The following is a 25823-nucleotide window of genomic DNA, read 5'->3' as shown; positions in this document are numbered from 1 at the left end:
TTTTCAGCTTTCTTCTATCGCTTGTTGTTACTATCACTGCTGCATATTTTCAGACATGGGCAGAGCGCTGCTTTAAACAGGATGTACCAAAACGTTGGGTTTGGTTCCAAATCGGATCCATATGAAGATTATATTGTGCCCCCATCTGTTAGTAGTTCATGTTGAATTATTTGCTACATGCTCTGTTTGGGTTGAGTTCACTTGGCCGCAGAACGCTGTTGTTAGCAGTTTGGAAGCAGCTTTTATTCCACTGAGCCGTACTCTGCAGACGGCTCTGCGAGGGCGAGATCGTGTGTCACCTGCAGAAATCCTGGTTGAGAAAGACCAGGCGCTGGATTAACTTCCTGGATGCTGAACTGTGTGGTTGTCTGCTAAGACGGCAGACTTACCAGACAAGAGTCTGATTTCAACAGATGTTCTCCTGCCAAGCTCAGATGGACATGAGGCCAGGCATGACAATGATGATGACGAAGATGATGATGATAATACAAGGCACAACTCTTCTTACTTCCTATTAGTGCTGGGTATCATTTGAAATCTTTCTAGATCGGTGCCAATTTTGGAATTGACAGTGAATTTTGGAATACCTTAGTTTGAGGAATATAAACATGTTTTTTCAACAAAATCCCTTTTTCATTTAACAAATTATACAAGACTTCTGAGTGACTTAGTGTTTCATGTCTTTAAGCAAGCAGCATTACAATAACTTTGCATAAATAAAATGAAATCTAAAATAAAATATCTGTTCAGGAATAAATAAAAAAGTGTCTGATGTCAACTTTGATGCCAACTTGAGGTTCAATGCTAAGCTCTACTTCCTGTGTCCAGGTCTCTCAATGATTTGTAGCTGATCAGCAAAAAGAGCAGTCAGCTGGATTTTTATCAGTGGTTGAGTCACAAAAACATGTCTTCTACAATAACCATCTGTCATGTGGTGAAACTTTGCTACATTAGTAATCAGTAATGATTTTCTGTGTCTGGTTTGGCACAGGTTCTTCTAGAATTTTTAATTTTATTTCTTGAGAAAGTAATAAACCCTCGGCCAATGGGCCAATTTATACTTGGCATGGCCACAAGGGTCGGTGTGACGTAAATTTCGCCCATGTCCATGAGGGTCCGTGTGGACTGTCCTTGTACTCAACTGTACATGCTGACAAACTTGTAAACACATCCGTGTATGCAGACACCCAATGTAGTATAAACAGATTTGACTGTATCAACCCCTTTAAAGATGGGAGAAGTGCAGTACCATGACAAATACCATGATATAGAGCGAACGACACAGCAAGTAATGTAATTAACATTAGCTAGGTTGTGGGTTAGCAAACTGTCGTTACAGTTGCTGCTGCGAAGCTAACAGCCAGAGAGGACGAGACGGTTTCCCAGAGCAGCACACCAGCTCCAGACAGCGATGCTCACAACTCTCCTGCTACTATAGCTAACATTACAACAGCAGCATATCTTGGCAAACTAGAAAGTAAGCTGAATGTCCGTGGGCAAATCATTTAACGTTACCTGATGCACAAATCATAGCCACTTTGTTTGTTTCCCATTTACAGAGCCAGAGCTGTGTACAAACAACAGCTTATTTTTCAGCACTGAACGGACAGCTAGTGGATCGTGAGGAGATATTCGCTGAATCTGACAAAAAAACGTGTATTGGATTAGAATTGCATTGAGAACAAGCTGTTTGTAGTCTGGCTGTGTAATCTTCCACAAAACAGGGTGATGACAATAATCAGAATCAGAAATACTTTATTGATCCCCCAGGGGAAACTCTTTTGTTACAGCAGCTCACTATCATCAGTGCACACAGGGATAGAAGTTCTAAGCAAATCAGAATATAATAAACTATAATACAGGTAAGATAAATTAAATACAAAGTGGATATAAGTATAAAATTAAAATAGTTGGAAAAAGTAAGACGTCGAAACGGAGCTACGGCAACAGGCAGCATGCACGTTGGCGCATGTGCCAACTTCTCCATAATGACTTCTCCATCTCCAAACACAAGATGTAGACAACACTGTTTGTATTGGCAAAGGTGAACTTTTACCTGTGAGACAGCCAAAGCCAATTGGAACTCAGCTAGAAACAGGAGACACATTCTTGAATTTGTCAGTCACTCTGGCTTCAGCTGAAGTGAATGAATGAAAGATGGATGGCACCTTGACTGAGGCTACTCACAGCAGGTAGTTACAGGTCACAGCATATATTACTGTAAGTGCATTCAGTTGTTGTTGCCAAAGCAAGACGGGTCAGGTAAGGGTCTTACCTGAGCCCCAGTAAGCTGGGGACTTCTCCCGTGGCGTTGTTTCACTCGTTTGACTGTCACCCTTTGGCATTTCGTCAACAGGGTAATACATCACAACTAGGAGTTTATTTCAGTTCATTTGATTTACATATGTACGCAGACAGAAACTAAACTAAAAGCTACTTCAGAGTTGTTTTTTTCATTACTCTGCAGCACACTAACTTTCTTGCATTGCTTTTCCTTCCCTTTTTTTGGCATCAGCCTCTGACGGGCTCATGTCAGATAAGACATTCAGCAACCAATCAACAAGGGACATAGAAACCGTGGGTCACACAAATCTTAAACCAGGTTTGGTTTCTCCTGAAAGTGTATTATCTGTAACACTTGACTTCAGACCAGCTTCAGTCTTCGTGACGAGACCAATTGGTGTTTCTTTTATGCCAGCTACAAAATGTTCTCCATTACAAACCCTAATCAATATAATTATGAAGCAAGTGGATTATTTAATGTAATGGTGGAGTAAGTCACCCTATAATAATTACATTCAGTCCCATGATAAATTATGTCTCATTGCTGTAGGTAATTAGTCTGAAAATGTTTCCAGTTATGGCTTCAGAGCCAAAAATGAATGTGAGTAATGTACAGAGCTGCTCACATGAGAAAGAGCTGTTTGTCCTGCTGTTACAGATGAAGGAGAAAATGGGCTGTAGCTTTCATCTGCTGGGCTGTATGTACACCATGTGAAGTTAAAAATAAAAAGGCTGCTCACCCAGAATTGAACCACGTTTTCAAACTGAGCCGTGTGACAGACTGAATCAGCCTGTACTTGTTCACTATGTGTGTGTTCAGTGTTCTTGCCTTTGTGTGTAATCAGAAGAGTGTGATTAAGCTCCATAGAGCCTCTCTGAGATGTGAGTCCCTGCTCTCTAAAAGGCTGAACTATGCCAGTGCTGCTGTGAGCGTTCCTCTGTAATAAGATCACCCAGAAAAGAGGTTCAGCGTCAGACAAAAACACTGCATGGGTGCCTGTGTACTTCTGGTCTTGGGCCTGTTTTTCATGGTTTGGGCAAAGCATCTTAGTTCCAGTTAATGGAAATTTAATGCCACATCATCCAATATTTTAGACAATAATGTGCCTTTACTTTGTGGCAACAGTTTGGGGAAGACCCTTTCCTGTTTTGACACGATAATGCCCCCCGTGCACAAAGTCACGTCCATAAAGAAATGGTTTTCCCAGTTTGGGGTGGAAGGACTTCACTGGCCTGCACAGAGTCCTCACCTCAACCCCATCCAACACTTTGGGGCGAACTGGGTTTTAAATTATAGTTCCGTGTCAGATTTCACCTGTTGATAGCATCACTGAAACACTAGACAGATGTATTGCACGTGATCAGGCCCTATCAAGTTTCAGTTATATTCCCCACAGTAACTGTGTTTACATTCTGTTATTCACTTTGTGATACAAGTGAATATCAGACTATTCCGTGCATTTGCATATACATTCTTTGATTCACCATGATGGAGAGTGACGATTGTGGTGAGTAGAACATTTGCAGTGGAGATGGCTTTGCTAGATGTGCGTTACTGAACGGGAGAAGGTAACTGTGATTTTTATTTTAATTTTTTTGCTTGCCTCATGTTGTCTTCCCTCTCAACAATCTCTACCCGCATCAGAAACTTGTAGGAGAAAATACAAGGGGCCCAAGCTGACCAATCACAGTTAGCAGTAGCCGCCATTGCCCTAACGTGTAGTTCCACTTTTCAGGAGGGGCACATTAGCTACAGTAGCTACATGTATATACCTACACTGTAACCGCTTAACGCACAACTATAAATCAACTTTAATGCTCTTGTGGCTCAATTGAGGCAAATCTCTTCATCCAGGTTCCAAAATCTTGTGGAAAACATTCCCAGAAAAGTGTAGGCTATTATAGCAGCAATTAATGCCCATGGTTTTGGAATGAAATGATCAACAATCAAATGTGAGTGAAATATTTAAACCTCCCTGCAGAGGGAAAACAACCAAGAAAGAGGAAGACCAGCACATACTTCTTGAGAAAGCACCAAAGCCATATCTGTGTTAAAGACAAATAACAAAGAAAAAATTAAGAAAAAGAGAAAATAGTCTTTGTTGTTCTTTTAACAAAGGATTTTCTTGAATTAGTCATTCATTTTGGAATTAGCTCCAGGATTAAGGAACATACAATATCAGTTAATTGAAAAAAGGAGATTCTTCAGTATCAGGTTTCACCACGTTTTATTAGACCTCTTGAGGCCAACATGTGTGTTTCTGATACAAACTTATACAGATGATGCCTGAGCTGAAAAAAATTGAGATGGAAATAGAAGTCGGAGAAAGAGAGCTGGAGAGGGAAAGGAAGCTTTACAAACACAGCGGACGTACAGGGGAAAGTTTTTTTTCTGTCTCTTTGGTGGTCCCAAGCAGGGTCTTGCTGGATCTTGAACCCGGTGCAAAACACAACAGGGGGGAAAATGAGTAAGGGGTTGGGGGGGATGAGTGGGGGGTCCTGGGCTGGGGGTTACACCACCAGAGTCCCACAATTCATCATCCTCTGGCACCGACGGAGGCTGTCTGGACAGATCAGTGGTGGGGAGCCGAGAGGGGGGGATTGATGGCCAGCGAGACTCCGTGACCTCCCTTTTCCCCCGAGAGAGGAGCGTGCACGCACATGTGTGTGTGTATGTGTGTGTGTGAGCGAGAGAGAGACAGAGGGAGAGAGAGTAATCATCACCCTCCGTCCCCTGCATCCTGTTGAAGACGTCAACTTTGGACATTGAGTTGAATCCAGTATGTCTTTATATGACGACGACACATCAGCTGGCTGCAGGATGCTGCTCCATCAGATCAGACATGACAGATGATTTGTTTTACTTTCCTCCCACTCTCTCTCTCTCTCTCTCTCTCTCTCTCTCTCTCTCTCTCTCTCTCTCTCTCTCTCTCTCTCTTTCCCTCTCTCTCTCTCTCTCTCTCTCTGTTTTCCTTCTTTCTTTTAACAGGACTACCTACAAGGCGACAGCACCAAAGCATATCAGAAGTTGAGTTGGAAGCCAAAGGTGACTTTTGAGGTACGTGTCACACAGCTGGTAGCGCTGAAATCAATATCATGATATTAATGAAAATATTTTGCCACACAAGTACAGACATGGAATGATTTGATTAAATATAATTTGGCCACAAAGGACAATGTCCAAAGATAAAATACCAAAACAAGCAATTCAATAACAAATGGAAGAATATTTCTGAAGGCCTATAAGGATTTGTGGCGGAGCTAGAAGAGGGGTGACTTGGCTCAGGAATACAGGACAGAGAGTGTCTGTGTGCCTATATGTATCCACATATGTAGATGGCGGGTGGGGTTAGCAGGGTATGTGGGTAGAATAGTGAGATGAAGGATGTGATATTTCTTGTATATGAGTGAGTGTAGCCTACTTTTTGTGCCCAGTTTTTTTTATGAAGTTTAATGTAACAAATAGGGACATACATGCACGGGCCTACTTTTATGTCTGAGAGAGTAATCATGTCTGATATGAACCTACTGTGTTTTATATGGGAGGGAATATGAAATTGCTTCCTTTATTGGAAATGTTTTTAAGCAAAACTTCATGGTGGAAGGCAAGGAATTTAATAAAAAATAATATTAACAAAAGAAGAGAATACATTGTATTCAATACAATGTATTCAACATTAATACAACTGTTATACATTACCTCAGACAAGAGTCTCCACACTTGTAAAGCAAAGACTCAAATAACTATTTTTGTCTTTAAATTACATCTATTTACTATTTGCTTGTGAGCATTAATATGGACAACAGGATTTAGTAAAACAATAACATGATATGATCATATAGGCTTACTGTAGTGACTAAAGGGCCGTGTGTTGAGTTTCGATACTGATGCCAAAGTGAGTTTTCAATAATCCTTTTTCCATTTAACAAAAAAGCCAAAGTTCTCAACTGTTAAAAGTTGTCTAAACACAAGCAGCCAAACAAGAACTTTGCCTAAATAAAATACAGTATAAAACTGGCAAAATTTTGAATTAAATCAGGAACTAACTGATAAGTAAACGAGACTTCAAATCCGACCTGACACTCAATGCCAGTTTTCAGTACTTCACAGTTTTTTGATATTCTGTGCAATGAACACATTTTGGTCGGTGCAAAAAAAACTGTGGAGGTTCAATATCCAGCCCCAATCGTCATTCGTTCTTCAAATACATTTTGGCTGAAAGTCAACAAATGATCATATTGAATTATTGCTCATCCCGAACACCTTGCTGATACTTGTACTTACACTTGTGATTTATACTACTAAGATAAAGCTCTCGCTGTGTGTCAAAGGGAGTTGGCATCTTCATTAATGGCAGGCCTGCTGTAATCCACAATGTAAATAAATAAAAACAAGGCATTTTAATTACAACCAGTGGCTCTACTGAGATTTATTTGTTTTCATGTTGTTTTCATCAAAGATGAATAGTCAACTTTTGCGTGGTCTCTTTCCCTTCCTTCGTGAAATGAAATGTTGACTTGTGACCATGGTGTCCCTCTGCAGGAGCTGGTGAAGGAGATGGTCGATGCAGATATCGAGCTAATGAAGAAAAACCCAAACGCCTGAGACCAAATCAGTCAGTCCACCCAGGACGGAAACATTTTAGCACTCCTGTTTTCCCCCACTGAGACCAACAGTGGAAGGAACATGTTTTGTTTTTACCTTAATGACTTTTTCCAAATTAAGTAATTGTGTCCTTTCTTCTTTGTTAAGGAGGTTAAACTGAATCATTTTTTGCCTTTTTGTCTTGTGTCTATTTCTAGTATCATGTCATTTTAATTTTGATTTATTATCACATAGCAGAGATGCCTTTTATATTTCAACACTGACCATGTCATAATTTATATAGATGGCAAGTTTCAAGGGTTTATTTATGTCTTTGGTTCTTTTGATTGTGACTGAATTGATTTTTAGATGTCAAAGTTGACATTCTTTCTTTCAGAGGATAAAATGGCAGAATATATAAATAAATAGAAGAATGAAGATTTTATCTTTTTCTGGAAAATAGGAATCAACGGGTTTGTCAGTGGTCTGACATATAAATGAATAAAAGCCATTTGATGCAATAATAACTGACTTTTATGCAATAAAAACTTTTAGGCCTGACAGTGAAAGTGTGAGAAATGAAAGCAGCAAGTCTTCCAGGTTGTAAATGCAGGTATTTATGTTAGGTAAAAGTAATGGTGTGTGTGCGTGTGCGTGTGTGTGCGCGCGCGTGCGTGTGCGCGCAGGGTTACCCAGGGTGTGCAGCAGTCGGCTGGCACAGCTCCTGTCGTTTCTCTCCCCTCTGCTGCCTCCGGCTTTCCAGGTTTTTTATTTGCGAGCACACTGCGCTCTTTTATTCGGCAGGAAGTGCGTTTTTCCCCGGGCCCGGAATCCCAGAGTCCCGCTCTCAAACGCTTCTTGTCCGTCCAGACTTGCTGCAAATTCCGTGTAGAGCCTGGATCCGGACCTTCTCTGGTCCTGATGATAGTCGTCAGGTTTTTACACCGATACAGTGAAAACACTTCCCACTTCTTCTTTCTCTTAAACAAGCAGAATACTTGCCTCCACTTGTCTGCAGTGAATTTACACTTAATTCGAGAGGAAAGTCCTCAATCTGCTGTGAGGTGATACGATGTTTGTTTTTGTTTTGTTTTTTCAAGCGGTGCCGTTTGCATGGCAGCACGTGAATCTTACTCATCTTTAAAGATTTTTCTCACTTGTTTTTGCAAAAATAAGAAAATATTTTTAGTACGTTGTTTAATCTGTCTGACAAATTCTTCTTTTCTTACGTCCTCTTGGATTATTAAATGAATAGAATGCACGTATAGACTTTATAATGAACATTATTCGCTATAATAACGTATCTTGGGCCTGTCATGAGTGAAACTCATATAGCCTGTAGCTACTGGATGTAGACTGTGTATTCCAGGATAAACTAGTGATGGAAGAAGCTTTCAGATCCTTAATTTAGTAACGGCAGTAATGCCACAATGTAAAAACACGTGACAAGTAAACGTCCTGCATGGCTACTATCAGCAAAATAGACTTAAAGTATCAAAAGTAAAAGTGGTCATTATGCAGCAGAATGGCTCCTGTCAGTGTCTTATTATTTTACTGGATGAGTTTTACTGATGCGTTAAAGTGTAAGCAGTATTTTCCCGTTGCAGCTGGTCGAGGTGGAGCTCATTTGAACTACGGTGCCTTATATTGTTCGATAGTTTTTATCTAAAGAAAGCATCGTATTCATGAGCTTTTCTTATATTGTATATATAAAATCTTAATCTGTAAAGGAACGAACGCGGTCAAATAAACAGTGGAGTGAAAATGACAGTATTTCCACCTGTAATGTAGCGGAGGTGAAGTATAAAGGAGCAGAAAATAGAAATTCTTAAGTACAAGTATCCTACCGCAAAAGTGTGCAGTACTTGAGTAAATGTACTTATTTATTCTCCACCACTCTTATTATTTCGGGGTCGAGCGGTTTGACATTCAACTTGTGGGGAGCCCTGCAGGTCTCAGTGAGCGGTCTGAGGAGGGTGGGATCGCCTCCGTACTGTTTCTGGGACAACACCTACAGGACATTTAAAAGTCTCTCTGTGATCGTCCTGGACAGCGCTGCGTCTGTGCGGACTCTGAATTGGAAACAGATGTGGCTCTGAGGTTGTTTGGGCCCCTGAAACCGCGCTGAGAGCAAGAAAACACACACTGGGCCTGAAGCCTCTCGCAGGTGCACCGCGTACCCCTCAACAACAATTAGGCAAGTCTTGTGATCAGGTCTACTGTTGGCACTCAAAGAAAGTAAAGCTGATCTGGATATGAACCACGAAAGTAAAGAATATAAAAACTTTCATGCAGCTAAACAAACATTTAGAGGAGATTAAACGGCTCTAACGGACAAACTAAACTCATGAGGTGGCCACAGATTCCATAAATCCTTGTAAGATAAGAATATTCCCGTGTTTTCTGTCAATCTAATGGAGTATTTTAGGGGAAAATAGCCTCTCACATTAAACCTGCAGGAGGGAGAGCAGCACTTTAAAAACTTTGTGAGCACATTGCGACAAACTTTTTACTGCAAAGCATAATTTGATTGTCATAAAAACAAATTCTAAGGAAACTAAATTCGGTATTCATGTTTTGAATAGTGCTGTATAATAAATGCGTTATTACTGGATATCAACACCTGATGTTTTCATCATGGCATGTAATGGGCCTCATGCTTATTTAAAAATAACGGAATATTATTTCTTTTTTTCATTTTTCAGAGGACGCTGCAGGTTATGCAGCCTATAAGTGGGACGCCAAAGAAATAACAGCAGTCCAGCTCCTCTGTTAGTTCTGATATTGCCCACGGCTCCCTCATATAAATATAGGCCTAAGGGAGGAAAGAAATAAAAAGTTCAAACCGTGAGGAGAAGTCTCACAGTGAACAATAATTCCGGCTGTAGATTTTTTGGAGGAGATGAACATATAGTCTGGAAGATTTGAAATTTCAAAAAAAAAGGTTTCTTTTTTTAACAGCCCATCCTGATAGCAGCTGTCTGTGACGCAGAAAGCAAATCATCAGCGTGAAATTCATCAGAGGCCATATTTAACATTTTATTTCACCTCACTTGCGCTAAATGACGGACGTCAGTCCTCTGAGGGCTTCCATTGGTTTGATATGTAAACTAAATTAAAGATTTATAGCTCAGCAGGACTTCTTCAAAAAGCGATAAATGAGGCAGAAAAGAGTCGAATCTTTGTTGGTGTTAGAATCCTGCAGGATTAAAGGCCGAGCTCAACCATCGCTTCTGCTCCACTGAGACACAGCAGAGCTCAGCTCACACACACACACACACACACACACCTCAGACAGAAGAGGTAAAGAGAGTGTGTGTGTGTGTGTGTGTGAGAGAGAGAGAGAGAGAGAGGAGTAGTAGAGTTAGTTAGGCTACAAATGTTCTGTATTTAAAGTTAAACGCCTTCTGTCTGTAATCCAATATTCAGTTTATACCGTCTGAATGTCCTTCTTGTAAGGTTTTGATATAAAATACATATTTCTACTAATTTAAAAAAAGCTTTCTAGGCCATCACAAGCAAGATTATATTTAATATTCTGGGATTTTCCTCCGATTTTGGACATAAAACATGCAGCGATTATATATCAGTGATCACCGCGTTACAGTTTGAATATTTAGGTTTTGGCCCCCCAGCTGCAAAAATATGCTCAAATATAACAGGTCAGACATTAAGAAGCTCGTGCTTCTGGGATTCCTCTAGAGAAAAAAAAAAAGACGCGTCTTAAAATTCCAAATGAGTGTCTGTGCAAGAAAATAGTTCCTCCTCACTGTAAAAAAAAAAAAGGCTCCTGTGTGAATCCACCGAGGCTCTCATATGTTCTCAGGTGCTCTTCAATCTGATATGTTTCCGCTAAATACTTTGCTATCTGCCAACCATTTAATGCATTGGGTGTGGGCTATATCATGTTGCTTATGACACTCGTAGTCGTCTTTGTAACGCTCCTCGCAGTGTGTAGGACGTCCGCAGACACCTGGTGCCGTAAAACGCGTCGACACAGCTGTGATCCCTTGAGGCGATGTATATTTTACATTGATGTTAATTCATACTGAACATTAAATTGCCTCAAACACAACATGGCACAATAACCTAATAATTCCTTAATTAGGCCTTTTGAATGCGCTTGTTTCTGAAGAGCCCTCCTCTGCTCCTCTGGGAGTCTTTCCGTCCGCACGCTGCAGGCCTAGAAACTGCCAGTGAAGGTGCTTCAGATAAGGTATTGACAGGCTTTACTGCAGGCTTCTCGACGTCCTTTCCTAAAGTGCATTGTTGACATCCTCTCCAGTGACCTCCACTGCCTCCTCCTGTCTTGTCCTTATAATGAAAAATGATTCTCCGCCGTGACTGGATTTCCCTTCCTGACCCTTGAGTGCCGCATCAATCACATCAAGACGTTTGTTTAGAAGCATTCATCTAGTTTGGGGTTTTGGTTTTTTTTTTTATTAGGCCGCTTTCTGTGCAGAATGGGTTGTGATGTGGGGCGTTTTGAATGTCGTTTAGCAGTTGAACCTTACATTAAACCCCCTGTGGAAGGTGCAGCAGTGGAGCCAATGGCGCATTGTTTACGTTAGCTTTATGGGCCTGACTCATCTGACGGGCGGCCCTGGGGAGCGTTTGCGCGCTGGAATTTATAGTTTCTCTGACTCATTAAAATCTCATCCACACTGGCCTAAAAATTGACAGTCACGTTTAAGCTTTCACCGCCTGCTCAGCCTTGCAAGAAAACACACACACACACACACACACACACACACACACACACACACACACACACGCACTGCTCCGGTTCCAGGGGTGCTATACTGTCTGCCAGAGTGAAAATGGCTCATCAGTTCGCGCAGCGGCTGCAGGCTGCTGGATCAGAGCAGAGCTGAGAGGCTCAGACAAAAAATCAGGTTATTCAAACTGTCCAACAACAGCCTTCTAATGTCCTAATATTATTATTATTATTATTATTATTATTATTGCTGATTTTATTGTTGTTGCCAGAATAGTTTTAATTATAATTTCTTATAAACATTTTACGTTCTATGTTACCTATATTATCGCGTGATTCCTTTTGGATGATAACTTCTTCTGATTATTTCTAAAATATGAAAACTATAAAATTAATTTTATAGTACTATAATCTTAATGATGGTATATGGATAACAAGTGGAGAAATGCACGCTGCCATGTGGATCTGCCTGCACACGTAAAAATAAGAAATAAATAGCCTACTGAATCTGGGTTTTCTGGGGGGGGGGGGTTGCCCCACGTCATCAAGGAAGTACTGAAATAAATAAACATCTGACATCAGCAATATTTCAATCAGTCAAAGCAGGTCAGTGCTGCTGAGATTCTTGAGCCTGCAGGACACAACATGCAAAGCAGGCCGCGTAAGTCTTTCTACCGCAGCTCACACCAATCAGACCGTCCTCATAGTCCAGCAGCAGCGGGACCTTCAGGGCCTGCTCGTGCAGCGAAACGTACTCTGAAGGCATCCAAAAGAAATGCAGCTGCAGCCTTTTTTTTTCTTTTTTTTGCATCCAAAACCTCCCATCATTCCCAAACAGCAGTCAGACGGAAGCCTGCTCAGTTTGTAGTGACTGATTTGTTTTGCTGACAAGGCCTTCAGTGAGTTCAAACCGCACTGCTGAACTGCTGCCACACGTGTATTTATTTACCGCCTGCATTTACACTTGGATGATGAAAATATACAACCTGCAGGTTGGCCTAGAGCTTTTGTACTGAAAGTAAAAATAAACATGAATCTGTTTCACATCTCACAGTTTGATATTTTAGGCAACCTCGGCTGTGCGTTTGAATTTGGCCTCTGCGGCGCAAAGTAGGGCCACAGACGCCCAGATAACTTTTAATAAAATATGCCTTCTTGAACCAAACGGGTGCTACGATCCTTAACTACTGTGTCTCATTCGTTTTTTCTTTCGTGAGTTGGAAAATCCAAATTATGTGGATTCACTGAAAGACTCAAATGCACGCAGGCTTAACGCCACCATAACGACGCATATTTTCTAAAAAGATGTATTCAGTGGCCACCATTTTTAGAGCAAGATCCAAATAATGTAAAAATATTTTAGGCCCCAAACACAGTTTGACCTCCACCTGGTTATCTACCTCTTGATTTAAAAACGCCTCCGTCCTTTGGCATTACCAGCACTCTAATAAATCACTCAAATTAAACTCAAATAGACGGCACTTTATTAAACAAACAAAATGTAATGCCTTCAAAATAGATTTTAACAAATAAGACAAAATGAATAAAATAAGTCAGTATAGACTACAAAGCCCCCCCTCTATTTCTATAGGCCTACAAGAACTGAGACAAAGAAAGGCAGCAATAAGACAACTGGAAAAACGTTAAGTGTTTGGTCCTCGATAATCCATCCACTCCCTTTTCCTAAAAAATAAATTACTATATTAGGCTATAATTTACAGACTATAGTCACAAAAGCTGGTATTTGAGCCATCTTTATAAAAAAATTCTCAAAGTGAGAGGGAAGAACACTTACGTGTTTTTTGGTGTTACACACGCCTGGACAAAAAAGTCTCTGAATCTCTTAAGTCCATTCGGAGTGTGAATAAAAGACCAAAAGTACAAAAAAAATATAGAAAACATATATTAGAGTTATTAATTTAAAAGACACACTTTGGCTTTCAGAACTTGCTGCAGTCATAAACAAAAGCTCCTGAGGTGCGGTAGATGGACTGGCCGGATGGGAAAGCCATCTGACAGCTATTATTCCCGTTGACCGGGGAGCCGTTCAGCCCGATCCGCTGAGACTCAAACATCTCCCGCACGGAGTGGAAGTTCTGCTGCTGCGCCGGGTAACCCGGGCTCAAGTGGCTCAGGTCCCCGTACCAGGACGCGAGCCGTCCCTGGTGCGCGTGGTGGCCTTCCTGGCCCCCCTGGCTCAGGTTGCTGTGTCCGAGCGGGGACGCGGTGGTCGTGGTGATGCAATAGTCGGGCAGAGCCTCCTCCACCGTGGTGGACGGCGCCAGGTGGGCCCCGGATGATCTGTCCCCCGCGTACAGGCTCATGGCTTGCATGTTGCAGTGATAGGTCGCGTTGGAGTTCGTGGAGATGACGTTCTGGTTGCAGGTCGTTGAATTGTACGCGGGTGTCTGGTTGGGGGAATAGTTGAGAGACAGTGAAGGTGTGATACCTGTCCGAGAGGAGGCGATGAGTGGCGGGGACAGCTCGGCCTGCGGAGACCCCCGCAGGGTGGTCATGATGTTATCCACGCTGAAGCCCTGCGCCGGGACCTGGCCGTGGTGGTGGTGCTCGGGTCCATCCATGCTGAGTGACCGGGTGGAGGGCACGCTGTGCGGGCTGCCTGTTGACATGCTGCTGCTGCTGTCGGGGCTCTCGATCTTGGGTACGGTGCTCAGGGTCGGGGACGCGGCCTGCGGCGGCGTTGAGGTCCCGTTCTCCGTCTTTATATCCTGGATCCGCACCGGCTGAGAGCCCTGCACCGGCGGGTCCTGCTCCCCGCCCGGGGTGCGGGAAGAGGGGTCCTTGCCCTGCCTGTCCCGCTCATCCTTGTCCCTCTGCACGTCCTTCTTTTTGAACCTCCTCCGGCGCCTTAGGAAGCTGCCGTTCTCAAACATGTTGTAGGAGTCCGGGTCCAGGGTCCAGTAGCTGCCCTTACCGGGCTTCTTATCGTCCCGGGGCACTTTGACAAAGCACTCGTTGAGAGAGAGATTGTGCCTTATGCTGTTCTGCCAGCCCTGCTTGTTGTCTCGGTAGAAGGGGAACCTCTCCATGATGAACTGATAAATCCCGTTCAGGGTGATCTTCTTCTCCGGTGAATTCTGGATGGCCATGGTGATGAGAGCGATGTAGCTGTAGGGAGGTTTGACCATGTCCTTCGGCTGGTGCTGAGGGGTGTACGGTCCGTACGCTCGGGCCATGCTGGCCGGGTACTGGTCGTGGGCCGCATGAGAGTACATGCTCATGGGCGCAGGCATCCCGGTGTATCCACCGCCGGCCCGGTAGTAGCTCTGGTCGCTGCTGATGTACGGTACAACTCCCAAAGAGTTGGGGCTGGAGACGGAGTAGCGCGCCTGCATTGTGCGCAATGCGTAAAACCTCCCCAAACTGCTTCCCCCCAGAAACTCTCACAACTTCGACGTGTGCTCCGATTCTGTGTTCTCTTCTTTCTTTACCGTCTGGAAGTCTTTTTTTTATTTATTTCTTTTTTAAGCCACAGCTCGCCACGGTGAGCCGGAGAGAGCGCACACTGCTGCAGTGAACATTTGGGAGACTGAGGAGGCTAAAGTAAGGCTGGAGGAGCAGGACTCGACACAGCAAGGAACTTTTTTTCACCCTTCACATTTTTTCCTCCCTTTTGGCTGCTCAGACTGCTCCTCCCCGAATGTGTGCTCCATCATCCAATTGGAGGACGAAATGAACCTGTGGAAAAGCTGCACGGCGACAAAAGTTACTACACCCCCCCTCCTCCCCTGCCCCTCCCCTTCTTCTCCTCCTCCTCTCTCATTCCCTCTCTCCTCAGCTCAGACATGGAGTTATTAAAATGCTGTTAAGGGTGTGCCCAAAATGCTGAAAAATTTACTTAATGGCCCAAATTGCGAGCCATTTAATATTTTTCATTAATTTTTCATATTGAGAGCCATAAAATAAATTCTTATTAGTCTATTTTGACAACGAGAGAGTGAGTTTATTGTGGGGTAACGAGCCTTAAAGCGTCTGAAGAAATTGGCGTACCCTCCTCTTCATCTCCGAAATATCAAAACTCTGCGTAAAAGTGGAAAGGGCCCAAAATAGAGCTCCCGAAATGTTCCAAAAGTCCATCCCCAAGTATTTTTGTATATAATATGTGGCCTCGCATCAGCCCTAGGCCGGAAAATGATAGGCCTTTTCCAAAATGAACACTTCGGATTTATGTTATTAAATATTTTTGGATGCTTAAACCTCCAAAGGTATTACCGATTAGGAATGCGAAAATGAACTAATACTAATCAGGCTGCAGTGTGTGAGAAACTCTCATCAGCCGCGGTTAAGCCTCTGAATAAACAGACGGACATGAAAGAGTGTGGATGCCTCCCTCTTGCTCCCCGACAGCGCCGGTGGGCGGTGTGTAGAAACTAATTAAAGGTTAAATGAAGATCATTTGGTCGAGATGGGTGAGAAAAGGTCCCCTGGGTGCGAGCGGCTGCTGAGACCGAGGTGGGAGTTTTAAGATGAAGACCTCCAAATGTCATTCACACTGAACGGGTGTTAACAGAGCCATCAAAATTCCCCATGGCTTCTAGAAAGTTGTGCTCCGTTGTGTTGATTGCAAAGCCTAAAAACAACACGAGTGTGTTTTCGGCCTGATGGAAATAATCGTTTAAAAACATTAGAAAGATGGAGATGATTACGAGAAGCATGTAGTTAATCCATCTTTTAACGCTGACAGAGAATATGAATTCATATTCTATAATCTGTTCGAAGTTTGTTAGCAGTTTATTATCAAACTAAGAAAATTTGCATAGAAATAACAAGATAAAATAACAACCACTATTTGATGTTTGTCCTAAAATCTCTTTCTTTTTTTGTTCATTTGTTTTATTGGTGATTTGTCATCAATAGGGCGTTTACCGCTTTACTGCGCACAGCTCTATATTTTAGGATAAATATATACATATTTTATATTTCATTCACTCGCTATATTTTCATGAATAACATTTGCTGAGAACCCTGTCTTCACATTTGTTTTGAATATACATGGTTGTGTCTGAAAATGTATCAGAAAAGGAAAATGCCTGTTGTGATGGCTCGTGAGAAACTGAGCGTGTAAATCAAATCATTTGAAATGTATGAAGCAGCCGTGCATGCGGAATAAAGTGGTTTCATTTAAAACATTCAGTTAACCAAAGCCGGAGTGGTTCTGCGTCAGCATGTAGGATGCATGCGTCACATAAACTAGGACATACAGGCCGCTTTATTAAAGGGTTGCAAATAATCTACAAATAATGTAGATTTAACGCAAGATTGTCATAGACTTTATTTAATTAGTTCCATCTCTCATTTAAGTTTATGGATTCAACAAAATGTAAGCAAGTTTAGCAAATTCACCAGGATATTCCTTCAATTCCACAAATGGCCTGCATCTAAAACGAAAATATTTCCTAAATCTCTTCACTGACAGAGCTGCGCCAAACTGAAGACTCTGGGAAGTCAACGCGAAGCTGAACTGTGCATTTTTAACCTTTTAACTTTGCCTTTTATCTTAACATGCTAAGCTATTTTTAAGAGCCAGTGGAGTTAATAAAAATATGATAGTCCTAATGCAATAAAAGAAGCACAGGACAGCTTCTTTATCTTACCTTTATCTTGGAAATTGACCTGTTTGACACGTTTTCAGAGAACAACTCTTTCAGAATTTCAGAATTTTTACAACAGAAGGGAAAATAAAAGCAATCAAACGCTGATAAAACGGTGATAATCTGTGAGAGGAGTTCATTTCTCACGTGTGTGTTTGCGTTCGGCTCTTTGTTGTGTGATTTGCACGTGTTGTCAGGACTCTCGCGGCGAGGCGAACGCAGAGCGGACTGTCACCCGCGAGGTCCGGGCGGCGAGTCCTCTGTGCCGGCCGTGACTGGCCAGCGACCCCTGCTGACAACACTGGGGGTCGCCTGCCCTCCGCAGCATCTGTCGGTGAGAGGGGGCAAACCTGGCCTGCAGCAAGCCGCAGGTGGATGCACGAGACCATAGCTGCGGACTACTGGTTGGTACAAATATTTGTCCAACGTTAAATAGACTTTGGAGCTCTGAGACTTGTTTTTAACAGGATCAACCCGTTCATATCTACAGCATATAACACTCCATCTGTATCAACAGACTCCAATGAAAACCAACCACATCCTGAGATAATGTTTTGGATCTAATACAAAAAGCACACCGAACCCAAACGTCCTTATATGAAAATATTACCGTTACTGTGATGTTTGCTACTAATCAACAGTTAAGATCATTTAATTTGATTTTAACTGGACAATTTTTAAAGAGCAATTTCTGCTGAGTTTAAAGCTGAAGGCTACACTGTAACGCAGTGCGCTAATGCGTCTCTTCTCTTAATCCATGACGCACTCCCGCCCCCCAGCGGTCAGCAGGCGAACCTGCGTGATGGAGGCACGTCGTCATCAGTGGTCGGGGGGTTTTTACCAGCGGTGGAAGAAGTACTCAGCTCTTTAAGTAAAAGCAGCAAAACCACAATGTAGAAAAAAACTGCTATACTCTGTTACAAGTAAAAGTCATGCATCCCAAATTTTACTTAAGTAAAAGTACAAAAGTATTAAGCATCAAAATATACTCATTATGCAGAATTACCCATTTCACAATAATATATATTATTATTCCCCCCAGGGATCAATAAAGTCTTATCTTAACCTAATCTTAATTTATCTGTTGAATGTATTTGTAGATTCAGATTAATGATATCAAAGTAGTAAGTAGTGAAGTAAAAAGTATAATATTTGTCTCTGAAATGTTGTGAATTGGAAATATGAAGTAGCAGCGAAATACTCAAGTACAATTTTGAGGTACAGTAGTTACTCTTTAGTCATCAAGTCTGAGCGTTCAGGTTGAAGCTGCACACGGCCAAAGAAACTTTTTTCTGTGTTCATGTATTACCAGTTGTTTATCTACTCCGCTGACAGGACATCAGGTTTTTAAATATGTCATTTATCTCTACAGTTTGTGGATAGGGTAATATTTTATAGTTATATTATTACAGGCTTATCATAAATGTTAAACAATAAAAAGCTGTCATTTTCTTATAGATGTTTTTGGGAGTTTCACCACCTGAAGACTGATTGAGAGTGCAAATATAGGATCTGTGCAATAAAGGTAGGCTTTTATTTTGATGCATTTATTATTGTTGTTTAAATACATTTGTGGACTTTTGTATCAAAACACATGTTGATGAAGTCTATTTTGTCTGCTCCCATCCACAGGGAGCTGCTGGTTCACATTTATAGCTCAGACACTGATGTATAGTTTACAGATAGCCTGATTTAAAGCACACATCACTTAAATAGATATAATTCTTATTTGTTTGAAACAAAAGCTAAATGTTGGATTTTATTTTGGACATTAAAGGCAGCATTCCCTGCAGTCTAGTGGCTGTGACAGGTTTAATGACTTAAAATATTCAGTTATATATATGACTAAATCATTGTAGGTAAGTAATGTAACATCAGCTTTATTTCTGTTTTTTATTTTTTTATTCATCATCATCATCATCATCACTGAAGGTCTGTGTTGCCACCAGTCTCACGAGCTGGTAAGTCATGTTATCACACACAAACAGGCATTAAGTAGTAACATAGCGCCCTCTGCTGCTACATTGATGCACATGCACCATCAGCTTCACCAACAGGGAAGTAAAAGAAGGAAGCCTTGATTTTATGAGCAAATTTTAGTTCATAAAGCTCCACAATTCTTTAATGAACGTCCACTGTAATAATAAAAAAAAATGAAGCATAGAGTATTTTAATTCTGTATTTTTACAAATGACCTTACATTAGTTTGTGGTCTTTTCTTATGAGGTCCCACTCCTGGGGGAGTTTGACATTTTTTTGCAGTCACTTCACTGTGTCATCGACAGTGTTTATATTAAGTGCCTAATTAAACACAGACAGCTTTCCAAAATATTCCAGGACCTCAAAGTTATGCACCCAACGACCACATTGGAATTGGTTTTCAAATAAATAGCTGCCAATCATCCATGTGCAAAACATTAATCTTCTGTTTGGTGGTCCGGCTGTGACTGGTTTGAAGAGGGTAAAGCTGTTCTCAAGGCCACAAAGCGCCTCACAGTATGGCAGTTTCTCCCTTTTTTTACCCCAAAACTCAACATTTAAGACCAGACAGATGAACGAGCAGAGCTTCTCTGGAAATCCAAACAAGGCCATGGAAAGAAAACGTCTCCTTAAGATTGACCTGTTTCTCATTTAGTTGCCCTGATGCATATCATCATTTTCTTGCATGATGACACACAAACAGTCTCATCTATCTTTATTTGCACACCGTTTCAGATGAAATCAAGATTAGCATAGAAACTGAGCAGAAGAAACATTTTGATCTATTTGCCTCAGTTTATGTTCAATAAACTGCCTGAAAAATTGCTCTTTGGAACTTCAGACTACATTTGTCCATCAACAGACAAAACGCCTGAATAGTATTGTGGGATTAAGTTCCTTGTTCAGCCATTAAATCATTTAATAATCTGTAGCCTTGTACAGTGAACTGTGCTTTACTGGGAGTGTAAAATTGGCAACTATGTCAGCAAGTCTTGCAGGATTTTGTAAGATGGGAGTCAAGTTTTCCACTTTGAAAAAACTGGAAACAGATGAATCCTGATATTAGTTTTGCTTTATTCACATAAAAGAAACATCTACAAAAACAACTCGCATACGATGATTATCAGAGATTAACAGAAATGTACTGTTTTACTTAACAACAAGCTATATCGCAGTCAAATTAGTACAAGCTTCTAAAACTAAGCAGGAGTCCAAAACATTGCTGCTGAACTCTGACCCCTAGTGGATTACCTGCAACCACCAACGCCCTCCTCTTCAGGGTTGGGCTCCCTTTGCTCTGCCTTTCAGAAGAGGCACGATTGCACTGCTGTCAGCTCTTGTTTGACTTGTATTTATCAAGCGTTGGCTCACTGAGCACAAATGCTGTTTTGCAGTAAAGCTCTGCCATTCACATTATAACAGTAACACCTGGCTGCTGCTTAGTTTAACTATATCGGTTGGCCACTGAGCAGCTCCACTGAAGCAGCTGAAGATAAATGCCTTGCATTCACTAACAAGCCCAAGTGCAACCATCCCTTTCTAATTCCACATGCAGCTACTATAGCAGACTCTCAGTCTCACTGCCCACTTCATCTGTACTTCATTTGACCCGATCTGCTAAGACACTATTTCAGAACTGTAGCTCCAGGATGCTAGAATGTTTCCAGCTTGGGAAACTTTCCAGAAAGAAGGTTAGCTGAGTCATTTCACTAACTTCATAGCTTAAAATGTGGAAAGGTCTGTATTTTTATTTTTTTTACACCAATCCCAGTTTCCAGATCTGCAGAGCATCCGGGTTTTACTAAGCGTATTTTCCAGATAACTCAGTAAACCTGCTTCTTGGAAAAAGCCACAGCTGCATTGAGAACGCAGGATTTCAAGCTTAATGTCAGCTGCAAAAGGAGATGCTTCAGCATGAGATAGAGCAAACTCCCAAACAGCTCTGAGTACTAAGCACCCTGCAACAAGGAGCTGCAGAAAAGGAAGTACAGCAGCTGGAGGAAGCTTTTTAAAAGTCAGCCAGGTGGCTCTGAAGGCTCTGGAGAAGAGACTGGCCTCCCAGCCAGCTCAGCAGAAGGAGGACAGTACTGAGAGAACATCCGGATCATGGCTTCCACAATGCAGGCTGAGCAGCAGTTTTAGAGCCACGTCATCCAGCAGCTGGAGGACTTCTATTGGCTCTGAAGGAGAAGGTGCAAATGTTTGTGACAGCATGATGTCCAAAACTGTGCGATCTGGAGACCAGAGCTGAGACAGATGTTGGAGAAAAGACCAGGCAGCCTCATATCCTGCACTGAAAGAGTCTTTAAACCCCTGGCCCCTAATGGAGGAGTGGATGGCTTCATCAATTCTGTAAGTGAAGCAAAAGAGCACACCAACACTGAAACGCACCCACGCAAACACCTGACCTTAAGAACCATTTCCAGCCTAAAAACCCAACCACTTTCTGAGAAATGCTGCAGCATGGTCAGGTTATGTTTGACTAATGCTGACTGGTCTACCAGTTGGATGGCTTGCCAGATAATAGAATACAGACATTCATGGTTCCTCCATGTTAACATGGCAGCTTTAGCATGGTAAAAGTTATACGCTAAATGTCATGTTACCATGTTACATAGCTGTAACGTGCTGACATCAGTATTCAGCTCAAAGCACTGAGTATGTAAATAGCAAAGTTGTCTTTTCAGTTATTGTTCATGTGTAATGAGCATTACAGCCTCACGGGGCTACTAGCATAACTTTAAACCGTTAAGGTTGTTACTTAAGGAGCAACAAGGTGGCAGAATAGGTTCAGTTTATTCTTATTCTAAATTTAAATCTGTTTAGATGGATAGCCTTTTGAATATTGAGTTATTCCACACATGCAATATCATGAGACATTTTATTCAGTGGTACAATTAATACAACAGGCTGGGTCACATTTGCAAGAAGCAGTCCACCATGATCGTGTCCGTTTGCCCAGCGTTTGGTGGTGCCATCCGTATCTGACCCAGAATTAGAATGAGAATGTGGACATCCCTTTCATCGGTGTGTCCAGTAGGCTACAGAGAGAGGTGTGGGACTTTTAGCCTAGTTTAGTTAAAAGACTGGACGTACTGAAAGCAGTTAGCTTCATAAGAGTCATAAGAAGAAAAGAAAATGTCTGTATGTCTGTCTGTCCATCCAACACACTGGCCCATGTATCTTATAATATCTGGATTTCCGTGAAATTGCCTGTGTTCGTGGTCACAATATTTAAGGATCTTCTGACCTTTCCTCTAGCTTTATAGTCAGGCCAAAATTTCCATTTGTACATAAACCAATGTCAAAATATATTTGACACAAAATATTTTATCAGTCCTTTGCACTTGATTGTATCTTTGGTGTAGCACTGCTCAGTTTGGAAAACGTTAAGGTTCTTTCAGAAAGTGAATGGTTACCACTGCATCTGTGCATAACTAGCAAGTTTAGCAAACTAAACTCATATACATTATTAATTAGCTCAGACTGGATAATTGAACTTTGAGCCCGATTTAGCTGTTTTTGTTATTTTGCGTGGTTTCTGTGGTTGCCGTGGTCACACCGCGAGCTGTGGCAGCAAGTTGAAAAAGGTTCAACCATCATCAACTCAGACAGCAGCGGCAGATAGCTATTCACAAGAGTGGCAGCCCCCATCTCTCTTTCTGCCCCAGATCCTCAGGGACTTTATTAATTGTCAGTTGTTTTGTGGAAATTTGACTGTTTGGGCATATACACCACTAACGCACTGTGTCACCTAAAATGAAAAGGCCTAAAGACCACAAACAAGGGGGGAAGGGGGCCCACTGGTAACTTTACACTTTGGCCCCCTAGTGGGTTAATCCAGCCATGGCTCTAAATAATGTGTTGTAGGTGTAAATCACCGGCTCAGCTCTCAGTTTACACTCACCTTAAAGCCCATTGAAACATTGCTGAAGTACTCATCATGGAAATACATAAATCAGGGTTTTATCTGGATCAGTAGCATTACAATTTAATATATCTATATAGATAGATGTATCTATATATCTATATATATTTTAAATTGTCACATATGTATTATTACTGTAAGGTAGCTGCTTTTAGTCATTTATTTTTGCTTTCTCAGACTTACTGTTAATGTAAAATTGGCCAATGCATTTGAATCTCTGCTTTGTGAATACCTTATATTGTCCTACTGCAGAAATCATCTCTATATGATTGTCTCAGCCATTAGATGGCGCTGTACTCCACCATATTGAAAGTTCAGCACTCCTCAAAAATCTTGTCATGGAAAATCCAGCAGCTGCAGGGCCACTTTGTGTGATTTTTCATCATGGAGGGTTGCGTTCAGGTCATTAGAATTGTCTAGTCAAAGAAGTTTATCTTTTTGATATGTGACTGCTGATGCTGTTCTTTCCTAACTCCATTACCAATCCCATATGATTGTTGTACCCCGAAGTGTTCAAAACACCAGAGGGAGGCCACTTCAGTAAGACCAACAGGATTCAGTCAGTCCCTCACCCGCTGTGTTTTTCTGACACCGATTCTGGATCTGAAGCTTGCTTACAAGCTGATTATATTATCATGGACTGTATGTCGAATGATGTTGTATGACGATCCCCTGTATAATTTGCTGGCAGATCTTTCCTTACTCTCTGCATCATGGGAGAATGTATCCACATGTGAACTGTGAAATGTGGCTTTTTTCAGTTCAAATGTCAAAAATAACTTGTGAAAACATGATTTTCACATGTGGTTTTCATTCGTAGTACCGTAACCATAATTTTTAAAACTGGTTGAATTTTGTTATATCTTCCTACACTCTTACTTTACTCTACATCCGAAAAGATATTTAGAAAGTACAGAGCCCCAGAGAAAAGGTTTGAAACCCATAGTGTGACAAATAAACACTGAGGTAACAGATATTAAACATCCCAGCACAAACATTTTCTCAGACGCTGCATTTAAGACACAAATAGTGACTCCACAGAGCATTTTAAGAGACTGGGATTATGTCAGTGTCCTAATAAGGAGCTGCCATTGCCAAATCCTGTCTGCATACATTAGTCATGAGGGATGCTGCATTTGATTCATGACCAAAATGCCATGTATACAAAAACTGGAGTAGCAGCACAAGTGCAGCCGCCCAAGTCTGCTTTCTGTTTGTGTGACGAGGCAGCTCTTTTCGGGTCGGATCTGTTTACTGCACTCTAAAAATACCACTTTGTTGCATTTCCATAGACGCGGGCCCTGTCGTTTCATTTGTTTATATGCCGTCTTCAGATGTTGGCAACCCTGGATGTCCACATGGAAAGGAGCAGCCTCAGGATGCAAAAGACTTTCAGCTGTGTTACAAAGGCTGGAGGTGGCTGTAAAACATGCAAAATGTGGAAATATTCAAACTAAGGATAATCAGATTTTCTAAGAAGTGGCCTCTTCATTACAAAATCCTTCTACACTGTAATCTAACTTTCAAAGGACGTTTATCTTTTGAACCTCACACCTCATCATCAGTCTGCAAATGATCTTGCCTTAGTGATCAGCCTGTGTGGTTCTTAGCTTTGTACATTTCTTTGTTTGTGCCACTGACATCAGTGCAGAAGTCATTTTAATACCCCTTACCTATCAACAGTGGTAGAAAGTAACTAATGCACTGTACTTAAGTATAATTTTGAGGTACATGTACTTTACTTGAGCATTTCTATTTTATGCTACTTTATAATTCAACCCCACTACCTTTCAGAGGAAAATGAAAACGTTTTTCTACATTTACTACGTTTATTTTACAGCTGTAGTTACTTTGGAGATCATGATTTTACTTACAAAAGAAATGACAAGCTGTTAACATATGATTCATTGTTTTACATTAAACTACCCAACAGGATACACATTAACTCCACTTTGACCTTATACAAAAATTTGGTTTGCATGTTAATAAATCAGTAACGAAAATTCCAATAATATAAAATGTATAATCACAGCGGCCATTCTGCTGTATACCTTTGATCCTGTAAGTACAATTTGCTGATGATACTTCTCTACTTTTACTAAAGAAAGACATGGGACTTTTGCTTATGATGGAGTTACAGTATAGAGAAATGGAGCTTTATTTTTATATAGTGGCATTGCTACATTTACTTAAGTAAAGGACCCGAATACTTCTCCCACCTCTGCAACACCCCCATTATAATCACAACTGCATACCAAAACAGAAACCATTGAAATAATAGAAATTTCACATTTAAATCACTCTGAAAATGAAAACTATTAACTGAATGATAAAAGCTTTCTTTAACTGAAAAATTAGATTCAAAGCAACCGTTTTCGCGGTAGCTATGTGTTGCACATTAGGTTGTGATACTGTAAACGTGCCTTTGTTATTGAATGAGAATAATACTAATTCAAAACCTGATCATCAGTGGTGGAAGAAGTAATCAGATCCTTTACTTAAGTGACAGTAGCAATACCGCAATATAAAAATGCTCCATAATAAGTAAAAGTCCTGCATTCAATCCCTTACAAGTCCAGAAGAATTAACAGCAAAATGCATATAAATATCGAAAGTAAAAGTACTCACTGTGCAGTAGAAGGGTCCCTGTCTATTGTATCATTTTATTATAATTACTGATGTGTCAACATGTAAACATGATTTAAACGCTGTGGCTGT

The 25823-nt window shown here is 41.3% G+C and overlaps 2 protein-coding genes across 2 annotated transcripts in view; one reads left to right on the top strand and one right to left on the bottom strand.

Moving 5' to 3' along the window:
• The window catches only part of gmds (GDP-mannose 4,6-dehydratase), a 173713-nt gene extending 166324 nt beyond the window's left edge, over positions 1–7389 (top strand). The window contains exons 10-11 of the mRNA XM_044201037.1: positions 5273–5341; positions 6827–7389. Coding sequence (XP_044056972.1) covers positions 5273–5341; positions 6827–6889 — 132 coding nt within the window. The 3' untranslated portion in view covers positions 6890–7389. The remainder of the gene's footprint in view (positions 1–5272; positions 5342–6826) is intronic.
• A 5657-nt stretch (positions 7390–13046) lies between these two features.
• Positions 13047–15293, bottom strand: LOC122878337 (forkhead box C1-A-like). Its single transcript, XM_044201034.1, has one exon. It carries the CDS (start codon positions 14939–14941, stop codon positions 13526–13528), a length of 1416 nt encoding a protein of 471 aa, XP_044056969.1. The 5' UTR covers positions 14942–15293; the 3' UTR covers positions 13047–13525.
• Between the last annotated feature and the right edge of the window lie 10530 nt (positions 15294–25823).

Source organism: Siniperca chuatsi, linkage group LG6 (genome assembly GCF_020085105.1).
Source record: "Siniperca chuatsi isolate FFG_IHB_CAS linkage group LG6, ASM2008510v1, whole genome shotgun sequence".
In the NCBI taxonomy this organism is placed as follows: domain Eukaryota; kingdom Metazoa; phylum Chordata; class Actinopteri; order Centrarchiformes; family Sinipercidae; genus Siniperca; species Siniperca chuatsi.
Note: the sequence above shows the minus strand (reverse complement) of the source record. Positions and strands in the feature narration are given on the sequence as shown.